The sequence below is a fragment of the Suillus discolor genome, assembly GCF_016758755.1.
Source record: "Suillus discolor strain FC423 chromosome Unknown F5147scaffold_15, whole genome shotgun sequence".
NCBI classification, from domain to species: domain Eukaryota; kingdom Fungi; phylum Basidiomycota; class Agaricomycetes; order Boletales; family Suillaceae; genus Suillus; species Suillus discolor.
In genome coordinates, this window is record NW_024541262.1 from 261,991 (window position 1) to 283,729 (window position 21,739).

At 48.2% G+C, this 21,739-nt stretch overlaps 7 protein-coding genes across 7 annotated transcripts; 2 read left to right on the forward strand and 5 right to left on the reverse strand.

Annotated features, from left to right (window-relative positions):
* Positions 1 to 144: 144 nt before the first annotated feature.
* F5147DRAFT_572649 (uncharacterized protein) lies at positions 145 to 2,052 on the reverse strand (the record flags this gene model as incomplete). The annotated part of the gene is made up of 5 exons (XM_041431102.1): positions 145 to 369; positions 420 to 626; positions 676 to 798; positions 849 to 967; positions 1,020 to 2,052. The coding sequence occupies 5 exons, from the start codon at positions 2,050 to 2,052 to the stop codon at positions 145 to 147; spliced, it is 1,707 nt and encodes a 568-aa protein (XP_041295220.1).
* Positions 2,053 to 4,396: 2,344 nt separating this feature from the next.
* Positions 4,397 to 6,506, forward strand: F5147DRAFT_80269 (uncharacterized protein). Its single transcript, XM_041443304.1, has 11 exons — positions 4,397 to 4,800; positions 4,851 to 4,977; positions 5,040 to 5,183; positions 5,236 to 5,270; positions 5,324 to 5,386; positions 5,444 to 5,523; positions 5,572 to 5,672; positions 5,723 to 5,896; positions 5,949 to 6,035; positions 6,085 to 6,425; positions 6,484 to 6,506. The coding sequence occupies exons 1-10, from the start codon at positions 4,550 to 4,552 to the stop codon at positions 6,349 to 6,351; spliced, it is 1,329 nt and encodes a 442-aa protein (XP_041295221.1). The 5' UTR covers positions 4,397 to 4,549; the 3' UTR covers positions 6,352 to 6,425; positions 6,484 to 6,506.
* A 71-nt stretch (positions 6,507 to 6,577) lies between these two features.
* F5147DRAFT_650928 (uncharacterized protein) lies at positions 6,578 to 7,568 on the reverse strand (the record flags this gene model as incomplete). Its single annotated transcript, XM_041433483.1, has 4 exons — positions 6,578 to 6,607; positions 6,659 to 6,710; positions 6,775 to 7,392; positions 7,447 to 7,568. 4 exons carry the CDS (start codon positions 7,566 to 7,568, stop codon positions 6,578 to 6,580), a joined length of 822 nt encoding a protein of 273 aa, XP_041295222.1.
* Positions 7,569 to 7,628: 60 nt separating this feature from the next.
* Positions 7,629 to 9,749, forward strand: F5147DRAFT_632517 (uncharacterized protein). The gene is made up of 5 exons (XM_041432825.1): positions 7,629 to 8,381; positions 8,442 to 8,702; positions 8,759 to 8,949; positions 8,998 to 9,259; positions 9,320 to 9,749. Exons 1-5 carry the CDS (start codon positions 7,817 to 7,819, stop codon positions 9,580 to 9,582), a joined length of 1,542 nt encoding a protein of 513 aa, XP_041295223.1. The 5' UTR covers positions 7,629 to 7,816; the 3' UTR covers positions 9,583 to 9,749.
* Positions 9,572 to 11,339, reverse strand: F5147DRAFT_792159 (major intrinsic protein superfamily membrane channel protein; the record flags this gene model as incomplete). The annotated part of the gene is made up of 9 exons (XM_041443089.1): positions 9,572 to 9,997; positions 10,049 to 10,175; positions 10,231 to 10,441; positions 10,497 to 10,535; positions 10,583 to 10,777; positions 10,831 to 10,889; positions 10,953 to 10,986; positions 11,043 to 11,166; positions 11,221 to 11,339. 9 exons carry the CDS (start codon positions 11,337 to 11,339, stop codon positions 9,898 to 9,900), a joined length of 1,008 nt encoding a protein of 335 aa, XP_041295224.1. The 3' UTR covers positions 9,572 to 9,897.
* Positions 11,340 to 15,860: 4,521 nt separating this feature from the next.
* On the reverse strand, positions 15,861 to 17,609 carry F5147DRAFT_684542 (major intrinsic protein superfamily membrane channel protein). The gene is made up of 9 exons (XM_041436607.1): positions 17,338 to 17,609; positions 17,160 to 17,283; positions 17,067 to 17,100; positions 16,956 to 17,014; positions 16,708 to 16,902; positions 16,621 to 16,659; positions 16,361 to 16,570; positions 16,232 to 16,338; positions 15,861 to 16,177 (listed from the first exon to the last, which is right to left on the reverse strand). Exons 1-9 carry the CDS (start codon positions 17,484 to 17,486, stop codon positions 16,102 to 16,104), a joined length of 993 nt encoding a protein of 330 aa, XP_041295225.1. The 5' UTR covers positions 17,487 to 17,609; the 3' UTR covers positions 15,861 to 16,101.
* Positions 17,610 to 18,509: 900 nt separating this feature from the next.
* Positions 18,510 to 21,736, reverse strand: F5147DRAFT_684551 (GCFC-domain-containing protein). Its single transcript, XM_041436608.1, has 13 exons — positions 21,502 to 21,736; positions 21,372 to 21,445; positions 21,121 to 21,317; positions 20,880 to 21,074; positions 20,726 to 20,834; positions 20,562 to 20,677; positions 20,259 to 20,506; positions 19,650 to 20,210; positions 19,498 to 19,599; positions 19,340 to 19,471; positions 18,996 to 19,286; positions 18,666 to 18,946; positions 18,510 to 18,542 (listed from the first exon to the last, which is right to left on the reverse strand). The coding sequence occupies exons 1-12, from the start codon at positions 21,688 to 21,690 to the stop codon at positions 18,878 to 18,880; spliced, it is 2,283 nt and encodes a 760-aa protein (XP_041295226.1). The 5' UTR covers positions 21,691 to 21,736; the 3' UTR covers positions 18,510 to 18,542; positions 18,666 to 18,877.
* Between the last annotated feature and the right edge of the window lie 3 nt (positions 21,737 to 21,739).

The window sequence follows — 21,739 nt, forward strand, 5'->3', positions numbered from 1 at the left end:
TTACTTTTCTCCTTGCTAATCATCATGACTTCAAAATTTGTTTTGAATACGACTACAGAAGTATGTAGTTACAGCTTGCAATATACAATATGCAATGACACGGATAATAGATGCGTGGGTATATTCAGTACACATAAAAGCACATCATGACATGACGTCTCCTCTGTGTTTGGCCAGGAGAGAGCCAGGTTCGAATGTGACGGCGGTAGCTGATGCGCTGAATGGAGCTGAGACACTAACGAGAGGTTGACTAGGGCGCGTAGAGATGGACTGTTTTCTGGTTTGAGACCGAGATAGGTTGTTAGAGATCGAGGTGGATTCCCCTGGTTTTGCGAACAGGACATGTCGTTCCTGGAAAAGAACATAGGACTAAAACTGCAGTGAACAACAGGTTTGAGGAATCGGGTACGAAGGCTTACTCGCGCTACAAGAATGGCTTCCATCCATCTCTCGCCGTCCTTTTGGTTACATGACAAAATATGAACATAGTCCGACACATTCTCAAATAGTGAGATGTTGTCAGTAGATTTGATGGCAAAAACAAACGGTTTAGGAGACTTGCGTTTTCTGGTGATATAGTACGCGTCGAAATTGGAGAGTGAGCACAGGAAAGTCTCATCCTTTCCCTGAAACAAGCTTTGAGTCGGGTTTGAGAGACCGAAGAGGATAGCGTACCGTGTCGCGCTTGGCCAACCACAAGCTGTGCTCTCGCAACTCCATCCAACGTTTGCTCCACTTGCCCTTCTTGCTCTCATATTCGATATATCCGCGGTTGGTGGGTGAGCTTGTGGGTATGTTCTATGCCACCAGTTCAATAGGTTTCGGGTGGTAACAAACGAGAAACTTACGGAGCGGCTCAGGAAGGGAGCCAGGTAGGTGCGTTTGACCACAAAGGCATTCAAAAGTTTGTCTTTGTTCCAAGAAGCAGTGACATTTGATAGTAGCTCGTAACTTCGGATAGGGCGTTCTGCAATTGCGTGAGTCGTTTGATGTCCACAGAAGATGTAAGATCTGCCTACCCATGCCAAAGTCATTCGCAAGCTCGAACAGCATCCAGACTGCCGTATCATCCAACGATCCTTGATTTGCAATCAAGGCAACGACATCACCAGCATTGGTGTTGGGGGTGATCTCCACCGTGTTGAATCTTTGCATATCTCCGATAAAGACTCGTTGCTGGGTGACCTGTACTTTTGGCACAGGGACAGGCTGAGACCGTGGATGTATCGGCTCGACGGGAGGGCGTTGAATAGCACGCTGCTCGACATCCTGATCTACGGAAACGCGAGGGACTGTTGGTGTTGGTCTTCTACTATCCTCGCTTGGACGGGCAGACCTCAATAGAGGGTCTGAGGCATTGCGAATCTCAAAACCATCTCTGGATGGACGGGTGACGGACTTGCCCCGGCGCACAGGCGGGTCTTCTGGTCTGCGCGAGGTAGCCGTCGGTCTACGTCCGAGGCGTTGCGATAAGGATGACTCTAGATGTGGCTGAGCTGTATCCACCGTTCGCCCCTCTGGACGATGGAAAGATCGTGTGGATCTCAATTGCCGATCTTGTGGAAGTTTGTCGGTGGTATAAGCTGGAACATGTTGGAGGAATGCTATCTCGTCCGCAGCTTGCGGACCGTGAATCCGTGGACCAGAACCAGAAATAGGTATCCTTGTGGATAGTGATGCAGAAGCAATACCATTATAGGAAGGCGGTGCGGTCGGCGGAGCTGTTGCCATTTGAAGGTTTGCTAATTTCATCGCCAAATCATCGATGGGGAAAGGTTCGGGGGGAGCTGGTTTGCCACGAATCCTCTCGCCTCTTGATGGAGCAAGCGAGGGCGTGACGGACGCAGAACGTTGTCGACCATGTATGACAGTAGGAGGAAGGGTAGGAACAGGAGGTCGTTCGGACGGCATTACTGCGCGAGTGCTCTTCGCACGCTGCATCTTCCGTTGGTGGCGCTCATCACGCAATTGCCTTCGAATAGACTTTTGGGCGGTGAGTGCCGTGGGCATGCTTTGAGCGAGTGGTACATCGTCATCAGAACATGAAACCATCCTTGAGTGGATGGAACGTGTGCGAGATGGCGGCCGAGAGGAGTGTCCATCCACGCTATAGTAAACGGTACCGTTGTCTTCCTCATCTGAAGAAGAACTGTAATCCGAGTCACTCCATGCTGGTGAACGTGTGCTTGGTCTACGCCCTCCGTCCCCATCATCCCCACCACCCTCGTGACCGTACCCTCCAGAACCATGGTTTCCAGAATGACCCCCCTCCCCTCTTCCCTCGTATTTACGGCCCCGTCTGTCCTCATCGCGGTCTCGCCCTGGGGGCGGGCCTCGTTGTTCAGGTGTGCTATCACCGTCACGTGGAGCATCTTCAAGTCTTGGCAAGGGATGTGACTTCTTCTTGTTCTGGGGCAGGTCGTGCAGGATGCCAGGCATAGCGTGAAAAGACCGTGTGTCCGAAGATGTTTCAGGAGAGTAAAAAGAAGTGTATGGTGTAGGTGTAACTTCTGGGTAAGGGGTTGCAGATGTGACCTTCGAAGGTAAGTCCCACTCTGACTCCGAATGATCAGAGTGCACTTGTGTGTAGTAGTCAAAATCAGAGTGATAACTGAGAGGATGATCTTCATCTATGCCATTGACCACGTGGGCGAAAGACATTTCCGAACCCTGAGCGTGGCTGACACAAATACTATTTTGGTCAGTCGCAGATGTGGACCACGGTGAAGATGATGTGGATGAGGAACGTGAGAGCGAAGATGAAGAAGCCTGAGGCTCTGACCCCGTAAATGAAAGCGACGGAAGGGAATCAATATCGGCATCATCAAGATGAACTGAGGCTGGTCTTCCATTGGTGGAATGAAAGCTACTCTCGGAGTCACCCGGATCTGTAACAATTTTCTCTGATGTTGATGAACACGCCGGTGAGGCGGTACCTTCTAAACTGAGAGTGAAGTCTTGTCTGGTATCCAAAGGCGCTGGTGTTTGCGGGACAGTAGCTGCACGCTGCCGCTTGGAGGGCTCCGTAAGTGGTTCCGCAGAAGAAGTAGATGTGGCACCCAGATGGGGAGTGGGTTCCATATTCCATGGTTCATGTGGTAATCGAGCGCCAGGGGTTCCCTTACGAGGCTGATGGTAATCATTAATGCGAGCGTCATCAACACTACAAAACACGTACTTTGCGTGGGATACCAATATTCATTTGAGCTAGTGTCTTCAAAGAGGGTAATGACGGTCGAGAAGCGATTGCCGGTCTAGTGTGAGCGGGACGGACTTGACCGTGACTGGATGACTTCGGACGTTTAGGATTATGATGTTGACGGTATGCTTGCGATGGAAGTAGTACAGTAGATGATCTCGGAGGATGCAATGCAACAGAAGGATCGGGATATGCACTCGGACACTCTGAAGGTGCAATCACGGAGGGGGACGGGTGCAAGTTGGCAAAGGGGTCCTCATCCAGTAAAGGAGACGACATAGCAGGGATAAGGATGTTTGAATCCTCCCCGAAAGCGGCACTATGGGTGAGCGTGGCTGCTGAGAGGGGGCGGGCTCGAGACGCGCTACTTGAGGGAGAAGTGGACGTTTGGAAAAACGGTGGAGTAAGTAGCGACTGTAGTGAAGGTCGTTTCGCAGGAAACTTGACGTGAAGCAAGCTGATCTTCTTCGAAGACGAAGATATTTTGGGCCCAGACGAGAGCAGGTCCAAAGAGTCTTCCGTCATCATTAAAGCAGACAAATCCAGAGAGAAGGGAAAGGGCTCGTTGATCTGAGGGAACAAATGCAGATGAGCACTTTCCTATGCCATGCCACGGAGGAACTATAGTATGATAAAGACGTGAAACTGTCACCTTTCCATGACAGCGCTGGTTGCTAGCAGAAGCACGTGATCAGGTCGCACTAGCGAGGCAATCATATTATAGTTCAAATCAATGTGCACATGCATCATGGAGCTGCGCCGCATGTGATAAATGCCCTCAAAGACCGCCCATAGCCGCAGCACTAAAGCAATAATAGGAAATTCTTTGGTGTAAAAGAACTGCACATACCTGAAACGGAGACTCCTCTGGCGCAGAGCATGGAGTATCATTTGCCGCGTTATCACATTGACACTTTATCGCCCAGCTAAAACAAGTTTCAGCAGCTGTGGGCGCTAAGTGCGGCAGGTCGTCCCTAACCGCAGCAATATGCGTCTCGTTTTGGTAGCCTGTGAAAGTGTTCTGGAAAATGGTGACGGTGGGAAAGGTGGATAAGAGCATGTTCTGTCCTCGGATCACAAATAAATGAGCTAGGCCGCCTAAGCGTGATCTGAGGTGTTCAGTGCCTTTGCTGCTTGGAGATATTACAAGAAGATACGAATTGTACGACAGAACAAGTAGTAAGAGAAGGTAAGAGAGTTGGAGTGAGTCGACAACAAGGCCCGACAATAGCTAGTCTTTGAACCAGAGTGTGTATTATGTAAGGCGCTCTCCGATCATTGACGCAGCTTAACTTTTGGCGTTTTTTTTTGACGCCTCCTTCGGACTTCCGAAGTTCAACGGTTCTACATATGCCCCAAGAGCTACCTGGATTATACTGGGATGAAGCAAAACAACGTTACTTTCCTCTAGCTTCGTCCCGGAGGCCTCAGGGTATAGGCCCCAGCACCTCACATCCACCGACCAAGCCGCAATCTTTGGCAACACCTCAGGCTACAGGGGAATCCCACAACTTAAAAAGGCATCGAAATCGTTCTCTCTTGCGAGCGAGGGAAGATGCCAGGTTCAGCTTCCGCACTGCTCATAAAAACAAGTTGATGCAGTACGTCCCTCTTTCTGGTATAGGTCTCGGGCTCACCAATACCTAAAATGACTACCGCTCACGAATTCCATCATTGTGGCGCACAGCCAGATATCGTGCTTCCAAGTAGCGCAGACGTCCCATGTTGCATCATCGTCCATTCTATCACCCTCACGCTGCGCTATCACCGCCTTCCAGGTACGACCATCATCATCAACCTTGTTTGCAGTCATATTCATAATGGCTGGATTCGTGGTAAGGCCGTATCCTACAATAACAGTGTCCACAGTTTCGCAGGGGATACTGGGGGATGGTTTTACTCGTCAGTCATTGGTAGAGACGAGCCAGTCACGGGGTATCACACCTCGCACGGCTGGCGCCCAGAGTTCAGTCTCTCCTCAGAGGCAAGCACTTAGCTGTTCAACACGAACAATACATCACACACCTGATTATCAGATCTCTTCCATATGTATATCTGGTTCCCGTTGCATGTCAGTATGACGTTACATATGATTCCGTTCTTCTACTTATTTGTGTGATCTAGTGCAACCTCGTTTGGTCCAGAGAGCAAAATATTGCACTTCCCCCTCGACTTGGACTCAGAAGAGTAACAATTTTCGTCATTACCTGCTTCACGTTTTCTTATTTCGTTCGCTTGGTGCAGCATCCGTGTGGCTCGTATAAATAATCGGTCTGTTCGTGACATATGGACAGCTGATTTTCAAGGTTCCCGTTTGGTGCTGGGTATGTTCGACGTATGCCTATTGTCTTCCAATGCTCAAAGAATATCAGGCACAAATGATCAGGCTGTAGTCATCGATGACGCTGCTGATCGAGCGACTGTCCGTTTTATGAAAACGGGTAGCGACGTATTTGCCGTTGCCCAAGATGATGTACGTTTCACGGTGTCACAGTACCCGCGTTACTCTAATGGTTTCCACAGAATATTATCTATACAGGGTCTCGTGCTGGCATTGTCCAACGTTTTGATAGCCGTATAGCTAGCACCAAGGGTGATCGCATTTTAAGCGACCCATGTACAACCCAGCATAATTCAGTAACCAACCTCAAGATTTTTTACGATTGGCAACTTCTCACAAGTAACATAGACGGAAGCGTGAGTTCACGAAACACAGGACCTGTAATAAATTTGCTGAATCTGACATCAGCTGGCTATGTTTGACCTCCGCTTCCCTGGTAACCGAACACCTGTAATCTCGTTTACAGGCAATATCAATACCTACACCACAAAGACTGTAAGACCACGCGTTAGTCGCAATTCTCCGTGTTCATAACATTACACAGCCTATTGCCGTCGATCCTCATGAACAATTCCTCTTTGCAGCCGGTCAAGACCGCCGCATTCGCTTATGGTCGCTCCGCACAGGGGGTGCACCGCTTGTTTCGCCTGCTAGTGTGTTTCAGAAACAATTTGAAGATCCGATCCGTGCGCTCCAAGTTGTTGAGGAACAAGAAAGCGTTCTGGGCCTGTGGGCCACATCAGGTGCAGCACTCTACAAATATAACCTAGGTCAAAGGATGGAAGAAGAGTCTGAGGCGATGCAGTGCTGATTACAGACACCAATCCATTTTTTTGCTCACAATCATCTACTGTCTTTACGTGTCGTGTTCCCAAGAAGGGCCAGGTAAGAAGTTCATTGTGAACGGACTAGTGGATTACTGAGATACCGCAGTTTGTTACAGTACAGAGAAAGGCGAATGTACTTAGTGGATCACTTCTGGCTGAGTACGAGGACTTCCTACGGAACCTGCTCGAGGAACTCGAACAAATGGTCTCCTACAAACCCGCTTGGAAGAACCATTCATGCTGCAAGGACATAAAAAATTACAGAGATGGCTAAATGGTCATCGAGCGTACCTTGGGTGCAGCCTGAATGACGGGGAAATGGCGAGTCTTGTGCATCTTGCGCCTGCATGTTGTGCAATAGGGATGAGCTTGTGGAAAAAAATACGGGGGTTGTAATTGATGGATACAGCTGCATGGTAGAAAAGGTGGAATCCAGAGACAGTGCAGTATCGATGCTCGAAGGATTGTGTGTCAGGGACGACATGGCGATTGATGAAAACTCGGGCATTTTGGCAGCGTCGCCGATGGTGTCGGAAGATGTGGGAACGAAGAACTTTGAAAAATCTGGGTATCGGTTGTGAAGCGGGTCCCTGGAGTATCGCCACGCTTTCGTATTCTGCTGCAATGCCTTTTCCTTTCCCAAGGACGAGTAGGATGACCTTGAACTGGATCCGATCGCCACGGCAGGTGGCTCATCTGAAGTGTGGCCAACAGAACGGGGTTCGACCGAGTGTGGGAGACCGTATCTGAAAGCCAGCCTCCACGTCGACTTAGCGCTGTCCGCTCTGCCGACCGAAGCGAGAAGTGATTCTGATGTTGGAGGAAGAATCGACATTTTCTGGGTCACGACAGGATGCGAGCGAGAGGGACCTTGGGACCTTGATGCGTCAGAGTAGGTCGGGGTGTCAGGTTGAGGCGGATCCAGCTTGATTATATGCTCTAGCGGTCCCTCGGGGCGCGTCTGAACCGGCCGACGAGGCACCCTGTTTTTTCTCATAAACCAGTTCCTGATCCACGCTTCATCCCTGTAATACTTATATGTTCGCCGGAAGGGTAAGTGGTATTGAAGTTGAACCTACAGGCCAGTCTCCGTAGCCAGTTTATGTCTTTGAGAAGCTGACGGCCGAGCCTCCTCTGCGTGCATTTTCTTTAGAATGTCTAGTTGCCATTGTTTTGCGCGGACGATCGGTTTTTTACTCATGGCGGAGGCTGTACGGTTCGAACAAGAAAGTGTAGACCAAGAACTTGAATGAAAGTATCTGGCAGTGAGAGTGCCACCAGACGCGAGCCACGTGACAAATCGAATTACATACTATTCCCACGGCTATTGTGGGATTAATTCCGCTTGGTACCTACTCGCATTGCGAGCAATCAGGTTGAGAAGATAATTGTATTCTGTCAGGTATTCTTCCAGGACAAGCTTGTCCTTCTTCCACTCTTTTGTCCTTCATGCCACAGGTTATTTCGTCTAGTCGTCGGTCAAGTTTGGACTCTCTGGCAGGCTCACCATTAGCATCGCCAACATCGTCTGCGTCACCGTATTCACCAACTGATAGTATATCCGTCCTTGATTCAACTTCAGCGCTTGTGCTCCTTCCCGGCCAAGATGAAGAGGATTCTTTTGAGTTCAGCAGCGATGAAGAACAGGAAGAACATGACCCTCAGCTGGAGATTGCGAAGCTTGCCATACCTCCTCTTCCGGCTGCCACAGTCTTTTTGTACCTTCTAGCGCCATACCTCAGGCTTGGCGCCATTCTCGTGCCAAACGGTATTACCTCGTTGAAATTTGGTCTTGTAAATCTCTTTGTTGCTGCAGCGTTATCAGTTTTCTCTCGCAACCTATGGTTCCTTCTGGCAAGGTACCTACGGAAGAGTACCGCGGAGGATATTTTTCTCGAGGTGATTGCGAAAGGTATCAGTAGGGCCAAGCGCAGACGACGTGAAAAGATTCGACGACTACTTTTTTGCGTCACTGGGTCGTTGAGAATCTTGATGGCATCTATGTATTTACGCGGTCAGTCATACCATAGCTACTTTGCCGTCTTCATTGTCTGACTTTAGCATCAAACAAAAGCCTCTGTGGACTCCGTTTATCCACTTCTACTTGAGGCTCTGCCTGTGCAAACTCGACTTATCGCCACTTTAGCATTGGGCCTGCTTATATTTGTTGTATCTTTTCCCAAATCTCTAGCGGCGAAGCAAGTGATCTGCACCACATGGCTATCAGTGCTCTTGTATACCGCGTGGTTAGTCGCTGCGCTCTATAGCCACATGACTGGCACCACGATGCCAAGCCCCATTCTAGCGCAACTTGGCGTGCTCTGGAATGGCACCAGTAAGTATATGGTAATACTTCTTTGTTCGCCGTCAATTATTAACTATATGCCGTAGCGTCTATCGCGTTTTCGTTCGCAACTTCGCTAACAGTTCCCCTATCCGCTTCTTTGGCTGGGCGACCTTCTACTCCATCAAACAAGACGGGCGGATGGACATATTTCCAGATGCTGAGCATCTTATCGACAGTCATAGCGACCCTCCTTATATTGCCATCAATTTTGACAGCCTCCTCGCCCAATATTCCAGTATGATTTTCCGTCCTTTTAATTTACTACTGCTAACGTCAAGATAAGGGAGCACTTAGCAGCGATACACGTAATAATGTAGTCCACGTCCTTGGGGCATCTTCTCTCTTATTGTCCATCCCTCCCGTACTGGTTTCTATACCTCCTCTACCAGTTCCGCTAGCCATCCGGAGATTTTGTAAATTGGACCTCGGCAAGGCCGTTACCATATCCGTTGTTGTATTGCTCAGCTTAGCCCCTCCATCAATGGCGGCATTCCTTAATGATCTCACTATATTTTTGGCTCTTTGTGGAAGCTATTTCCTTCCAGGTACGCGTGTTCAGCGGGCTCTCTCTCGGCGCGGTTATTCTTACATCTCTTCTTTTATAGCATGGGCGCACATTACGATCCATTATTTCAGGCGGCCTATATCCATTGTGATCCCTCAGTCGGTCCCGAGCACACCACAAACTATGCATCCACCATCTCCTCTACACAGTGCAGACGCCCTTCTGCAGCGCAAAGAGAGGCTGTTGCAGCGAAGGCGGCTTGGAAGACGAGTGCTATGGGATGTTGGCGTTTGGTTGTTATTGACGCCCATCAGTGTATTTGGGATGGTTTGGGCGGGTGGCCGGATAATTGGAAAATGGTAGGTTCCGCAGCAGTGTACGATCCCGCAGAATAGCCTTCGCGTGTTTCCAGAATCGAGCATTACCCCAAATATTTACGGACGTCAAACTACTGGACATTCCGTGTTCACCGCACCTGACCGGACAACTATGTAGTGCTTATTTAGAACAGATCATATGCTGCGTGGACTTGTGTTCATCCGATGGTTCAGTTTGTATTTAGAATCAAAAATACAGCCGCACAATCAGACCATTACATACGTCCCAATTATCATTGCCTCAATGATACATTGTGGGCGACCTTTGCCGAAGCCGAAGCAAACACGTTCTTGTCAAAGATCATGTGTTGTCAATGTTCATCCGAGCACCCTCGATCCCCATAGGGAGCCTTTCTCTTTGTCTTGGGTTCCCAAGATAGCGATCTATAGCTCGGGTGTTACTAGCGTCAAGTAAAATCAGCAGCGACCTACGCCAGGCCATTTGGACTTACGGTTTATTTATAATGCTTTCGCCGCCTTCGAAAATTAATGTATCATAAACGAATGCACCACATAACATCCCGGTGACTGGACCAAGCACAATGCACCATAACCAATATTGATTGCGGTAGGTGAACACTGATGATAGGTTCAAGCCATCGTCCAATATACATCAGCGATATCCTCGACTTACCTGCAGTTCCATAGCCTACAATCGCCGTGAAGACTCTTGGCCCCAAATCTCGAGCAGGATTCAGGGAATAGCTCGTGTTCATGCCGAGAGAAGTCCCAATGCCGAGCACCACAATAAACAGGGCAAGAGGGACGAGACCTTGTGGGGGCAGTCCATTTCTCTTGTCAGTGATGCAGAGTACAGCAATGATTAATATTGCAGAGCCCAAAAACTATCTCATAAATAAATCAGTATTACTACGGAAAAATGGAAGGGACCATTCTAACCTCGGAAAAGAAGCATGAGACAGGGGTCAGGAAGCTTGCCTGTGGAATTATCAGTAAAGGGTGGTGTGAATAAGCACAGTTCGCACGGCATATGTAGCAAGAAGATCTCCCGAGCCACTAATAGTTCGGATGCCAGGCCCGCCTTCTACTATGTCTATAGCATGGAAGTAGTTGGCATAGACAACACCAGAACCACAAAATGCGCCCAGTAGCTGAGCGAGGATGTAGTATGGCACCTTTTTCCAAGGAAACCCCCGGAAAACTGCCAGAGTAAACGTGATCTGCGGAATTACTACTCAGAAAATGATACGCTAAGAGCAAAAGTCTAATTCACCGCAGGGTTTAAGTGCCCCCCAGATATACCTCCTGCGATCCACACCCCGAGTGCTACGCCTAAAGGTATTGTCAAGGATGTGTTTTGTGAGTGTGAGGAGCGAGATCAACATATCAACCCACCTGCAGCCCAGCCGAAGTTGAGCGAAAGGAAATCCTATATAGAACTTCGACTTGAATGGTAGATTTCGAATATTTGTATCATCCACTTACCCCTCTTGGAACCGCTTCAACGTTCGGGTTTGTGGATAGAAACATTTGACAGTTGACACCGGTACCGAAGATCACGAAGATCATTGTACCTAGAAACTCGGCCGCTGGTTCACGGATAGCATACCTGGACAGTGTAATGAGGAAGCTTGTACAGAGATAACCGAGAAATATTCTTCACCTGAACCTCGACCACCTGTTAGGAAATACCATGCTAACTGAGGAAGTGCATCCTTGCTTGTCGCAGGAGCCAACGTTCTCTATGTATACTTCTTCTGGCTTCTCAATGTTTATCGACATGATTCGTAAGGGATACGATTTGGGGAGCCAGCAGGGAGAGGAGAGGCACCTGAAGAATCATATTTATACGTTGAAATGGTTTAGTCACGTATCTAGCCTCAGTGGTGTGTTAATTCCAATGAGAGGGCAAAGAGCACAAGAGCACAAGATCGCAAACATCACATGGCCGGCGGATGAAACAAGTTGATCTCCCGCAGCTATGCCTACATGGATTTTCCTAGGTGGAAGCACAGTGGAGCCGGCTGACTTAGGTAATAGGTCTTGATGATGGTGATGATGATGATCCAGGGAGGCAGCCACACGTGAGGTTCTCGTGATTTCGGCTTAGAGAAGAAATCGTTTGCGGCCTGGTAAGCATGCTCGTGATGAGAAATTCTACTAGCAGATACTCACGAGGAGTCGGACTCATTGTAATTGATGTACCACACGGGGACTGGGTCGTATACAGAATCACCACCCAAAATACGGTTTAGGGTGCTGAAAGTTGCTCGTTCAGCAATAGAATCAAGATATATATTACCGAGGTCATGGGCCATATCTCTGTACCTTGAGATAATGGGCAGGAAGTAGGTCCAGTGACCAGACGAACAAGTCGAGCTCTGCTAGACTGCTACATCAAAAAAAATCACTTATTTACGAACTGCTTGCCTTCTTTAGAGGACAACAGACTTAGCAGCACACCCAACGCTGCCGCAGCACAATCCTAGATAAGTTCTTTGATGGTAGCGTGACTCGGGTTTTCTTCAGGACGCGTCTTGAAATAAAAAGTTGTAAATGGAGGGTTCCGAGTCCGCATCGGCAGTAGTGTTGTGGGGAGAGGTAGTCCTGCCAGCGTGATAAATATGATAGCAACATAGAGTCAGCTTAAGTTTGGCTTAAGTCCGAGTCCCACTTTAGTTCGCATCACATGATGCTAGTAGTCACTCACTGGCACGTCTACATCACATTTTGAAGTCGTGATTCTAGAAGTATAGGCTCCAGCATCATTTGAAGACGGGCCAGGTGAAAATGACCAGCGCTACCATAAAACAAACCTTTCTACATTATGCAACATTGTTAGAAACGCCATGCTGGACGGTTGTGTTGTGCCGAGGCTGAACCACCTTTTAGTACGTCGCAAACTTCTTGTACTAAGGAACGACAGCGGCAAATACCTCTTGATCACGAACAGCACAACCTTCCGGTGCTTTCCAACGCCAACGACGATTCATCTACATGAAAGGCACCACCTAAACCTCAATCAACTTGATCTACAACTCGGGTTGTCCATTACCCATCTCTTTGCCTGTCCATATACCTGCCATCTGCGCTCATCTAACTCCCAAGTCAAGTTTCATTAGTGCGTGCGCCCTCCACACGATCCATCCATGCCTTTCGCTGCCCTCTCCCTTCTCCAGTGATTGAAGGTGCGCTTTTGGCGCCCATGTCCTCGTATGACCGTCACCATCGTCCTTTTCCGCCCAAACCCGCCTTCCCTCTGCTAAAACTATCTCGTCAACAACACCGGACTCGCCGTCGCCGAGTTATTTAACATGATGTCTCCGGCATCGATTGCATCTCCCCCAGGTATAGACCGTACTGCTCGAATCTTATCGGTATCATCATCGCCCGGCCTTTCAAAATACGAGCCTGTGCTGCTATCAAACATCATCATCCTCGCACTCGCACTCGCACTCGCGAATGGCAACAATAACTTAGACATGTTGTTCGCTCCGGGATCCTCTGTCGAAGTTTGACGAGCTTTAAAACACATAGAGATATGTCTCCCTCTTGCTTGGAAACAAAATTTTCCTTATCCTGTGTGGCCTTCTTTAGTTAGAGTGGTCAACTTTTCTTGTAGTAGGTCTTCCGTTTTACGGTTTATCACACTTAGCAGCTGTGCGCAAAAATCTTGACAGTAGCGCATGAGACATGAGTACATTAGGATGTACAACCGCATCGCGATGTGTTGTGTCTTCTCCCTAGCTTATCATTATCATATCCTCACCCTTCCATTTTCGATGAACTTGAACGACTCCAACCGTTCCGACAGGCACGAACCCAGACAATGAAGCAAAGCCAAATTCACCAAAAGAGCTTGCGAAGAAACGAGGTCATATTGTGCCATTCTTCTGACGAAATTCGCTCATTTATTCCCGTTTCTTTCGCGATCTTCTTCAACTTTTTGCGGGAAATCCCTGAGCATGGAAGCTCCCGGTAGATGACTGTATAGTGAACGGAGATGAATCTGTCATCACTGGATAAGATTGGCAGTGCATCGAGGAACCAGAGTTAGGACAGTGGTTCACGAGTCGAAGTAGATGGTTCACTTCACCAAAGGTGAGTACTCAGTACTCAGGGACGACCAGGAGGACACTAGGTTGTGTCGAACTCATTGTCCCCTGTTTTACGCTCAAGTTTGATCGATGATCATCCGCTAAAATGTACTTTCTGAGAAGCCAACACAGCCGAGTACCCGCTCGAGAGAGAATACGCTCCGTTCACGAAGCGTGACAACCAGTGCGATTTTGACGTCGTGACTGGTTTTTCGGAATCGCATAGTGTGAGCACTCACGTTGTCCAGACTTCATTTCCTAATGTATCCATGTCACGCGCTACTGTCAAGGTAAGCGCCTCTGTGATTATCGTGGAAGTATCAAGATGTCGAGTCGAAGAAACGATATTAAGTTAAGGAACATCATGACCGACTGTTCTGTCTTAATGGACTTTGCCGAGTTCTTGAACGACAACTCGTTCAACCACTCTTTATCTATACCGTCACGGTTCCCATCACAACAATATCACAGAACGGCTCTGATCTAGTGTCCTTGGCTTGCCCAGCGCTCATCATGAGACAGCGTGAGGAAGATGAGGAAGATGAAGGACTATCCGGTGATGTGTGACCTGTGCAAGTCCATTAATATTTTCGCTCTTTTTCTTGTGAATGAGGTACAGCCTGAGAGCATTATAGCTGGTATGCGCTCCCTCCGATGCATTGGTAGCAGTTCGATATGTTCTGTTGAGTGTAACCTAGCTATTAATGATTGCGCAAGCCCACTATGGCTAGCCACTATTTGGAATACCAAATTAGGACATGTTTTGGGCGTACCGCCCGGGAATTACCGCTTTGGGCAACTTTCGATGTTTGCCCGCAAGGTCTCGACTCTCGGCCACTAATCGTTAGTAGAGTCACATGGAGTGAATATTTTCCAAAGGTGCTCCTTACTAACTACTGGAGATGACAAGTTTTCCGAGGGCCTAGACTGCTGGTACCTTGTTTTCGCCACGGCTTAGCAGCCGAATGGTGGCAGTTATCGTCATCTGTCGATTACAATGATTAAGTGTCAAATCAGCGGTTCTTAAGTTGATGAAATCCTTGGAAAAAATACTCCAATAAGCATTCCGACATTTTTCTGATGGCTTGGCGAAAGTAGGTGGTAGGTGGAGGTTTCGAGGTGTAGACTCGAAGGTAGTATGAGGTTATAGTTGTAGTTGGCACGTGATGCGAGAGGGTGTAAATTGGAGGTTAAGTAGGTGTTGTAGGCAGAGGAAGACTACAGCGGGTGGTAGTAGACGCACGATGGCAAAGTGCGTAACCTTGATTGGACACGAGCAAAAAATACCTTACCGAGCGGTGCTGGAGGTCTTGATTTCTGCTGTAAGTGAGGTAACGCACACGTATCTTGTTTTCGGGAGCTGTTGAGCCTCGGGTAACAGGGCGACGTGCACAGGAGAAAATTTACTTATTTGCTACCCGACTACGTTAGAAGACTCCAGCATTGTCTACTCCGAGTCGCGTGGATCCAAAATATCCCGGTATTACCGAAACGGTCTCATTTGATTGGTGCGCGGGCCTCGTGGTTGGATAAAGGCCAACCTTGCGACAAAGCCGCTCTGTCCCACCCGCCTCCCTCTGTCAGCGGCCCAACCGTAAACTACCCTGCCGGTGGCATCGTTACTGGACGCAGCTGGCCAATTCGTTTCGTGGTTGCAGTCGTGCGACAGGACCTGTACTCCTAGTCTCCTACTAGGTACATAGGGCCTAGGCTCAGTAGTAGTCATCCTAAACGGAACGAGAGGTAGCGACAGCCCCTTGACGAGAGCTTTCGCAGGCTCGAAACCGCTAGCCCCACCCCGCTCTACTAGCCTCCCTCTGGCCCAGCTAACAGACCCTTATCTTAGGAGACGGGCGCCTGCAGCAGGCGCTAAGGAAGTGGTCAGACTCGATGGCGCTCTGCTGGACGCTTCTGACATGGGCTTCGATTTCCCTGTCAGTTTGCTAATACCTGAAGCTCAAGGTTTGCGACCTGGGATGACGTTATTTTCCTTCGTCTAACAGGGAACTAGAACAAGTAGTCATCTCGGAAGGCCCGGCTTCTACACACTCGCGAGTATACAAATCAACGTCACAGGGGTTATTAATTCGGATGCCAGAGTCGTAGCCAAGTCGAGTCCGTCACAATCTGGCAGACAGCTCTTTCCAGTACGTTGGGCGGTGCTTTGTGTCAAACGATGGGAACAAAAAGACAAAGTAATGACATTGTGCGAAACAACGAATAAACGAAAAGCCTTCAACTCGAAACTTGGGTGTCGCGTGCCTAAGCGCTTAAATTTGAACATCATTCTAATACGTCTTGTCTACGTAAATTCCAACTTATCGGTGGGACTTTACTTAAAATACAAAAAAAAACCCATGCAATGATGGAGATCATACGTAGAGGGTCATCAAAAACATGTCCGAGCTACCAGTGTCATTACGAGTGTTATCCAATCATCAATATCATCAAACTGTTTCTGCAACTCCATTACGTTTGGTGCGAGCGCACGAGTGCAGGTGATGTCTTTCAGCCTGTTCACTCCTACATATCAACAAGTTAGTATTGGCGTTATACAGAAACATTAATAAAACGCACGGCCTGTTTGTAACACTTTCTAAACCCCTGTAGAGCATAGAATCATAGAAGAACGCAGCCACAATCATGCCAAAAATTGGACCGAGGATAGGGCACCAGAGCCAATACTTGGTTCCTGAAGGTGAAGACTGCGCCACCGTACCCAACCATGGCGGTAAGGATACGGGGCCCTAGGTCACGGGCAGGATTAAGGGCTGCTCCAGTATCCATGCCAAGAGCCGAACTGATGCCAAGGATTACAAAAAATATTCCAACAGGAAGAACACCAGGAGGCAAAGGACCATTTCTTTTATCCGTGAACATGAAAACTCCGGTAAGGAGCATGGCAGACCCTATAAACTACATTGGGTTATCAGTGTGTGTTCAATTGAAGACCGCTAGTTACTCACTTCAGCGAAGAAGGCGGAGACTGAAGGAAGATAGTCGGCCTAGATACACTTGAGCCGAAGGAAATCATGTCAAAGGTCTAAACCTACCGCGTAGGTCCCAAACAGATTACCAGATACCGCAATTGTACGAATATTTGAGCCCCCTTCGACGATGTCGATCGCATTGAAGTAAGTAGCGTAGACTACACCTGCCCCACATAAGGCGCCCAGGACTTGCGCAAGGATGTAGATGGGAACTTTTTTCCAGGGGAAACCGCGGACAGTAGCAAATGCTAAGGTGACCTTACTAGGAGTCAGCACAAATAGTTACATGCAAAATATCGAGGGATACCCACCGCAGGGTTCACGTGACCACCTGAGTAGTTTGCAGAGATCCATACACCAAGGGACAGTCCTGACCAGCTTGTAAGGAAGACGTCGACATACAAAGATGAAGGTTCGCTCACCAATGGCCCAAGAGAGGTTGGATGTGACAGCATTCTTTGAACAAACACCAATTAGTTTCAGTCCATCCATCACTTTCGATGCCTTGAACTCACCCCCGCCGGGCTTGCAGATACACTTTTATTGGCAGAGAGATTTGCCTGGCAATTGCCACCACAGCCAAGCAAGCATAGAATGAAGGCACCCATGAACTCGGCTGCCGGTGCGGAGATGTGCTCCCTGCAACAGGTCCAGTCAGCTATTGTCAATATTTTGCGGACAGGTAGGTACTACCTGATGCTTGACCATCGGTTGGGGTACGGAGAGCATTGATCACAGTCAGCGAAGTCAACGACTCCTAGGACGTTCATATCGTTGGGTCGAGTGGAATAAGAGTTGTTCGACGTCTCGGAATGACGAGGCTTTTCGATGATACCCGTCATCTTGTGCTGAGAAAAAGGAAGGACAAAGTGCTAAAGCTCTTGTGGAACAGGGTTTGGCAACTGCCCGTTTTATAGTTACCTGTTGTTATCACCTATGATGAGTATCACGTACATAGCCCAACCGGGACTCCGGATGTGAGCGTAATGGATGAACCAACCTGCGGAAAGATTATACACACATTATACATGCATATTAGTTTTGCTTAATACATATTCGGACCTGTCAGCCAATCAGAACGCACAAATTAGCTGTAAGGCAACGTAACGTACATTTTTTAATTCTCGGACTAGCACAACCGTGTGTGCTTTGCATCGACAAAACGGTCGGCAAAAAGCATTCATACCGCACTATACCATGCAGGGAGATGAACAAACAGGGTTCTGCTATTATTATCGCAACAGCGTGAACATCGTCCCGGGTCCTTCCCATCAACTGAACCAATTCGAAGTGGAAACAAATCGAGCCGGTCTAAGTTCGTCCATCAGTTTAAATCCCAATTTGATTTTCATCAAGAATCTCATGATGATCTCATCAATCTTCGAAAAGGTTCGAACGCACCGAGTCACGTTGCAACTTCTTCGAGAGTTCTTTATCGGTTAAAATAGGTTTGAATAGGATGGTCACGTATAAGGGGAGACGGGAAATTCCTGGACAGAAGCCTCCACTGCCATGGAGTTGTCGCTTTCGGTGTGTGGTCCGTGAATTGCGAATGGCATGGTGAAAGCAGAGGCAACCAAAAACGTCCAAAACAGTCATCAAGAAGGGCACGCGTACCGCACTCTCCCAGAGGACCCCGATGAGAGATAGCGACTGATCCTGCATCGAAACCAACCAGAAAAGATTCCACAGTGCAAAAGATAAACATTCATATCGCATAAAACAGAGCCGGACTCGTGCATTCATTTGTCGGCTTCAATTAATTTGAGTAAAACTCACGAATTCTGCGGCAGTTACCCAGTTACCGCACACGATTCAAATATTATGTATTCCGACGAGGTAAAGCACGTAACACAAGACGTATCTTCCAAGCAGAAAAATTATTCATTCTGTCGAATCTGTGGTAGATCTGCAGTCAGCGGCTAGAAATGGGATATTTGACAAAAACCATGGCGCGATCATGGAGGCGCATGACAGTGGGAAATGCTACAACGGCGCAAGTGTCTGACAGCGGAACGAACCGTTCATGCGTATAGAAGCCGCAGAGGCTTTGCACAACAGTCATTTGGCTTCATATTGGTCTTCCGAGCGCCGAGCGGTGATAGTGTGATTACGTAGGAGGTACCCTGCACTATCCTCGCCATACAGCGGGGACTACTCGGAGAGAAACAAAGGGATAACTTGAGGCAATTACATACCCTGCTTGAATATCACCATAAGAACAACTGTTAACTCAAGACGCCAAAGAATTTAATGGCGCTTTCAGTGCGCGTATTACTTGGTATGGCATTATGGCAATCATCTAGAAATGTAGAGTTAGCCACGCAAATATGCGACATTTCGTCAATCACCTTTCGAGTTATTTCCTCTCCTCCAACCTCCCATCCGCTTTCGGCAATCGGTAAAACTACATTGTTCATATGTCGGATGCAAAGATCGTCAATGCCCAATTTTTCACCAGTATACTTGCGCCATTGAATAAGGGTATCCAAAAACTTTGACGCGTGGCAAAGTAGACGCCGACGGGCGGCAATGGCATCTGGATCGAAAACGGGGCAGTTGAGTGCAACAAAGGGAGCTATCAGGGACTCTGATGCTGATACAGAGCGTTCGAAAACGGAAAACACCGATTTTAATATCATCTAGATAATTGCGTCAGAATAACAACTCGTTCGTGGTGACCATGAGTAGTCACCTGGAATTTGGGGTTGTCGTGTCCGATGGAAGCCTCCACTTGCTCTGCCAAGTTTATCATATTGCGGGTATCCAATGCCGAGTATGAGTCAAGCGCGCCTGCCTCGACTACCTTGCAGATGAAGGGGCACGACTGTCCGTGGAAATCATGGCGGAAACCAAGTCATCATTCGGGCCTGTATCCGACTCTGGATCATCATTATCTCCACAGTACTCGTGTAGTGAAGCACACCATGAAAATTCATCCAAGGTGTGCGAATTCTGACACTTATGGTAGATTAGCGCCTCATGGCATAGACAAATCAACACACCTCGAAGGGGTTCCATCCAAGAAGTTCTAGCCGCACCCAGAACTCCCAAGCACCGACGAGTCCAAGCCCACCCCATGCACCAGTATAGCTATCACTAAAGCGTCTACGCCATCCACTAAACCACTTAGCCAACCCCAAACTCGGATCTCTGAACTCTGCTGCATTCACATCAGATAACAAACCATGCCCATCATTGGCTATTCTTTCCATAGCACTTTGATAATCTATGGCGTCTGATGGGGGTAAAGAGGAGTCCGTTGAGTAGCCCTCCTCTCGGTCCAGTTGCGTTATGATGGCCCTGGTTGCACGTCCACGCCCACGATGAAGTCGACGGGCTATTCGCGCGGCCTGTCGCTCACGGCGTACAGTAACAGGGTTTGCTCGAGGTAGAATGCGCCCTAAATCATCCACCTCTTCAGATTGATCTGTGGCCACCAAAAGAGAACCGAAAATCAAAGATAGATCATCTTGGTTGTCCGCTTCGCGTCGCTGAGCAATCATTCCAGAGCGTTCTTTGAGTATTGAAACAAATTCATCCTCAAGCTTCTCCAGCTTCGGAAACTAAGCATCCGTGAGATTTTGCTTGATGTGAGATAGGATGATACTAACCTTCTCATCGAGAAATGTGGCCACACTTTCGACCCATTCCTTGAATGCAGCGAACCACGACCTTTTTGCTTCAGCTTTGGCAATCATCTCGCGTAGCTCTGATTCACGGACATCCAATTGTTCTCGTTCATCGACCAATGATGCTGTTGCCTTCACATTTGTTGTGTGCGACGTAGTCATCGTGGTCAAAGACTGAGACAGGCGGTCCATTGCCGGTCCAAGAGATGGTATCGCAGTCGATGTGGGAACTTATCCAAAGGCTCCAGTTAGTCAACGACAATTCCAGAAGGACATAAGTCTCACTTGCGGCAGGCTTGTAGACCTGTTTTGCGGGAGATACCTCATGAGAGGTTGGGAATGTACCACCTCTCCGTAACTGTTCTCTTTCCCACTCCATGGTCTCCTCGTCTTCCTCATCGCTGTTTTCACAATATTAGTCAAATCCACAGCAAAATTCTTATACATACGCATCTGCGATCATCTCTTGCATAGCATCCTTGCGTTTCGAAGCTTCAAGTTTTTTCGACTTCTTGCCAAGTGCAATGCGCTCTTGAGCGCTGGTATACTCCGCGTACTCTGTCCTTTGTCAGACTGATGCAGGAAGGCCGAAAAATGACATACCGTCGTCTCCTTCTCCAAGCTCATCCTCTTCACGCATCAATCGACTTTCTGGATGTGGACCCTGCGGTACGGTATCACGTTTCGTGACAGAAAGAGATATAAAATCATCTTCTGTACCATGAGTCCGTATACGTTCTCGTCTTTGTCTAGCTGATAGTATAGACGATTCCGAAGGAATCACTGTGTCAACATCATCTGCACGTCATCAGATAGTGAACAAGGCACCTAAGCAAGATCTTACCAGCGATCTCAGTGACCTCTGTGCTAGTTTCACCCGGGTCCATCGAAACGTCTGCATCATAATCTTCAGCGACTGTGGCACGTCGCGACGAAGGCGTGCTTGCTTTCAGCTGTGAGAGGTACGCCTGGTCATATACGGGTGCCCCATTAGAACGGGGAGTGATAGTAGCTTGGTCAAGCGAGACAGGCAACACATTCCTAATAGATCTCATGAGCAAACCGAATTCTACAGCAGTACAGATATGAACATACGCAGGATGCGCGTTCAGAGACAACTTTTGACTAAGACTTGATTTCTTCAATTGAAAGACTTCCCCATCTCCTGCCTGGCGCCTTAAGTGGTAAGCAAGAATTTGACAGTGTATGAAGTGAAAACACGAACCTCCTCGTCACCACCGAAACTGAGCGTAGATTTGGGCTTAGTGCGTTTGACTTTGTTCTTGAGTCTAGACGCGAGAGCTATTGGCGACTCTTCGACGGTGTCTCCATTCCCAGATGTTGTTTGTGATATGTCTTCAGGTGACTTCTCCCTGCCCCTTGGAGTCAGCTTTGACTTGGGTTTTTTGAACATTATTGACAAGGAGTTTGCGAATTGAATGGAAGAGTGACCACACTGCACA

Bases quoted from the DNA above. Each gene is read 5' to 3' on its own strand.
- F5147DRAFT_632517 (XM_041432825.1), top strand. From the start codon at position 7,817: ATGCCACAGGTTATTTCGTCTAGTCGTCGGTCAAGTTTGGACTCTCTG. The intron at 8,950-8,997 runs GTATGATTTTCC...CGTCAAGATAAG, and splicing joins CCTCCTCGCCCAATATTCCA to GGAGCACTTAGCAGCGATAC. The intron at 9,260-9,319 runs GTACGCGTGTTC...CTTCTTTTATAG, and splicing joins TGGAAGCTATTTCCTTCCAG to CATGGGCGCACATTACGATC.
- F5147DRAFT_684551 (XM_041436608.1), bottom strand. From the start codon at position 21,690: ATGTTCAAAAAACCCAAGTCAAAGCTGACTCCAAGGGGCAGGGAGAAG. The intron at 21,075-21,120 runs GTAAGATCTTGC...GATGACGTGCAG, and splicing joins AGAGGTCACTGAGATCGCTG to ATGATGTTGACACAGTGATT. The intron at 20,835-20,879 runs GTATGTCATTTT...GACAAAGGACAG, and splicing joins GCTTGGAGAAGGAGACGACG to AGTACGCGGAGTATACCAGC.
- F5147DRAFT_684542 (XM_041436607.1), bottom strand. From the start codon at position 17,486: ATGACGGGTATCATCGAAAAGCCTCGTCATTCCGAGACGTCGAACAAC. The intron at 16,660-16,707 runs GTAGGTTTAGAC...AAGTGTATCTAG, and splicing joins ATCTGTTTGGGACCTACGCG to GCCGACTATCTTCCTTCAGT. The intron at 16,571-16,620 runs GTGAGTAACTAG...AACCCAATGTAG, and splicing joins TCTCCGCCTTCTTCGCTGAA to TTTATAGGGTCTGCCATGCT.
- F5147DRAFT_80269 (XM_041443304.1), top strand. From the start codon at position 4,550: ATGCCCCAAGAGCTACCTGGATTATACTGGGATGAAGCAAAACAACGT. The intron at 5,184-5,235 runs GCAAGCACTTAG...CCTGATTATCAG, and splicing joins AGTTCAGTCTCTCCTCAGAG to ATCTCTTCCATATGTATATC. The intron at 5,897-5,948 runs GTGAGTTCACGA...ATCTGACATCAG, and splicing joins CAAGTAACATAGACGGAAGC to CTGGCTATGTTTGACCTCCG.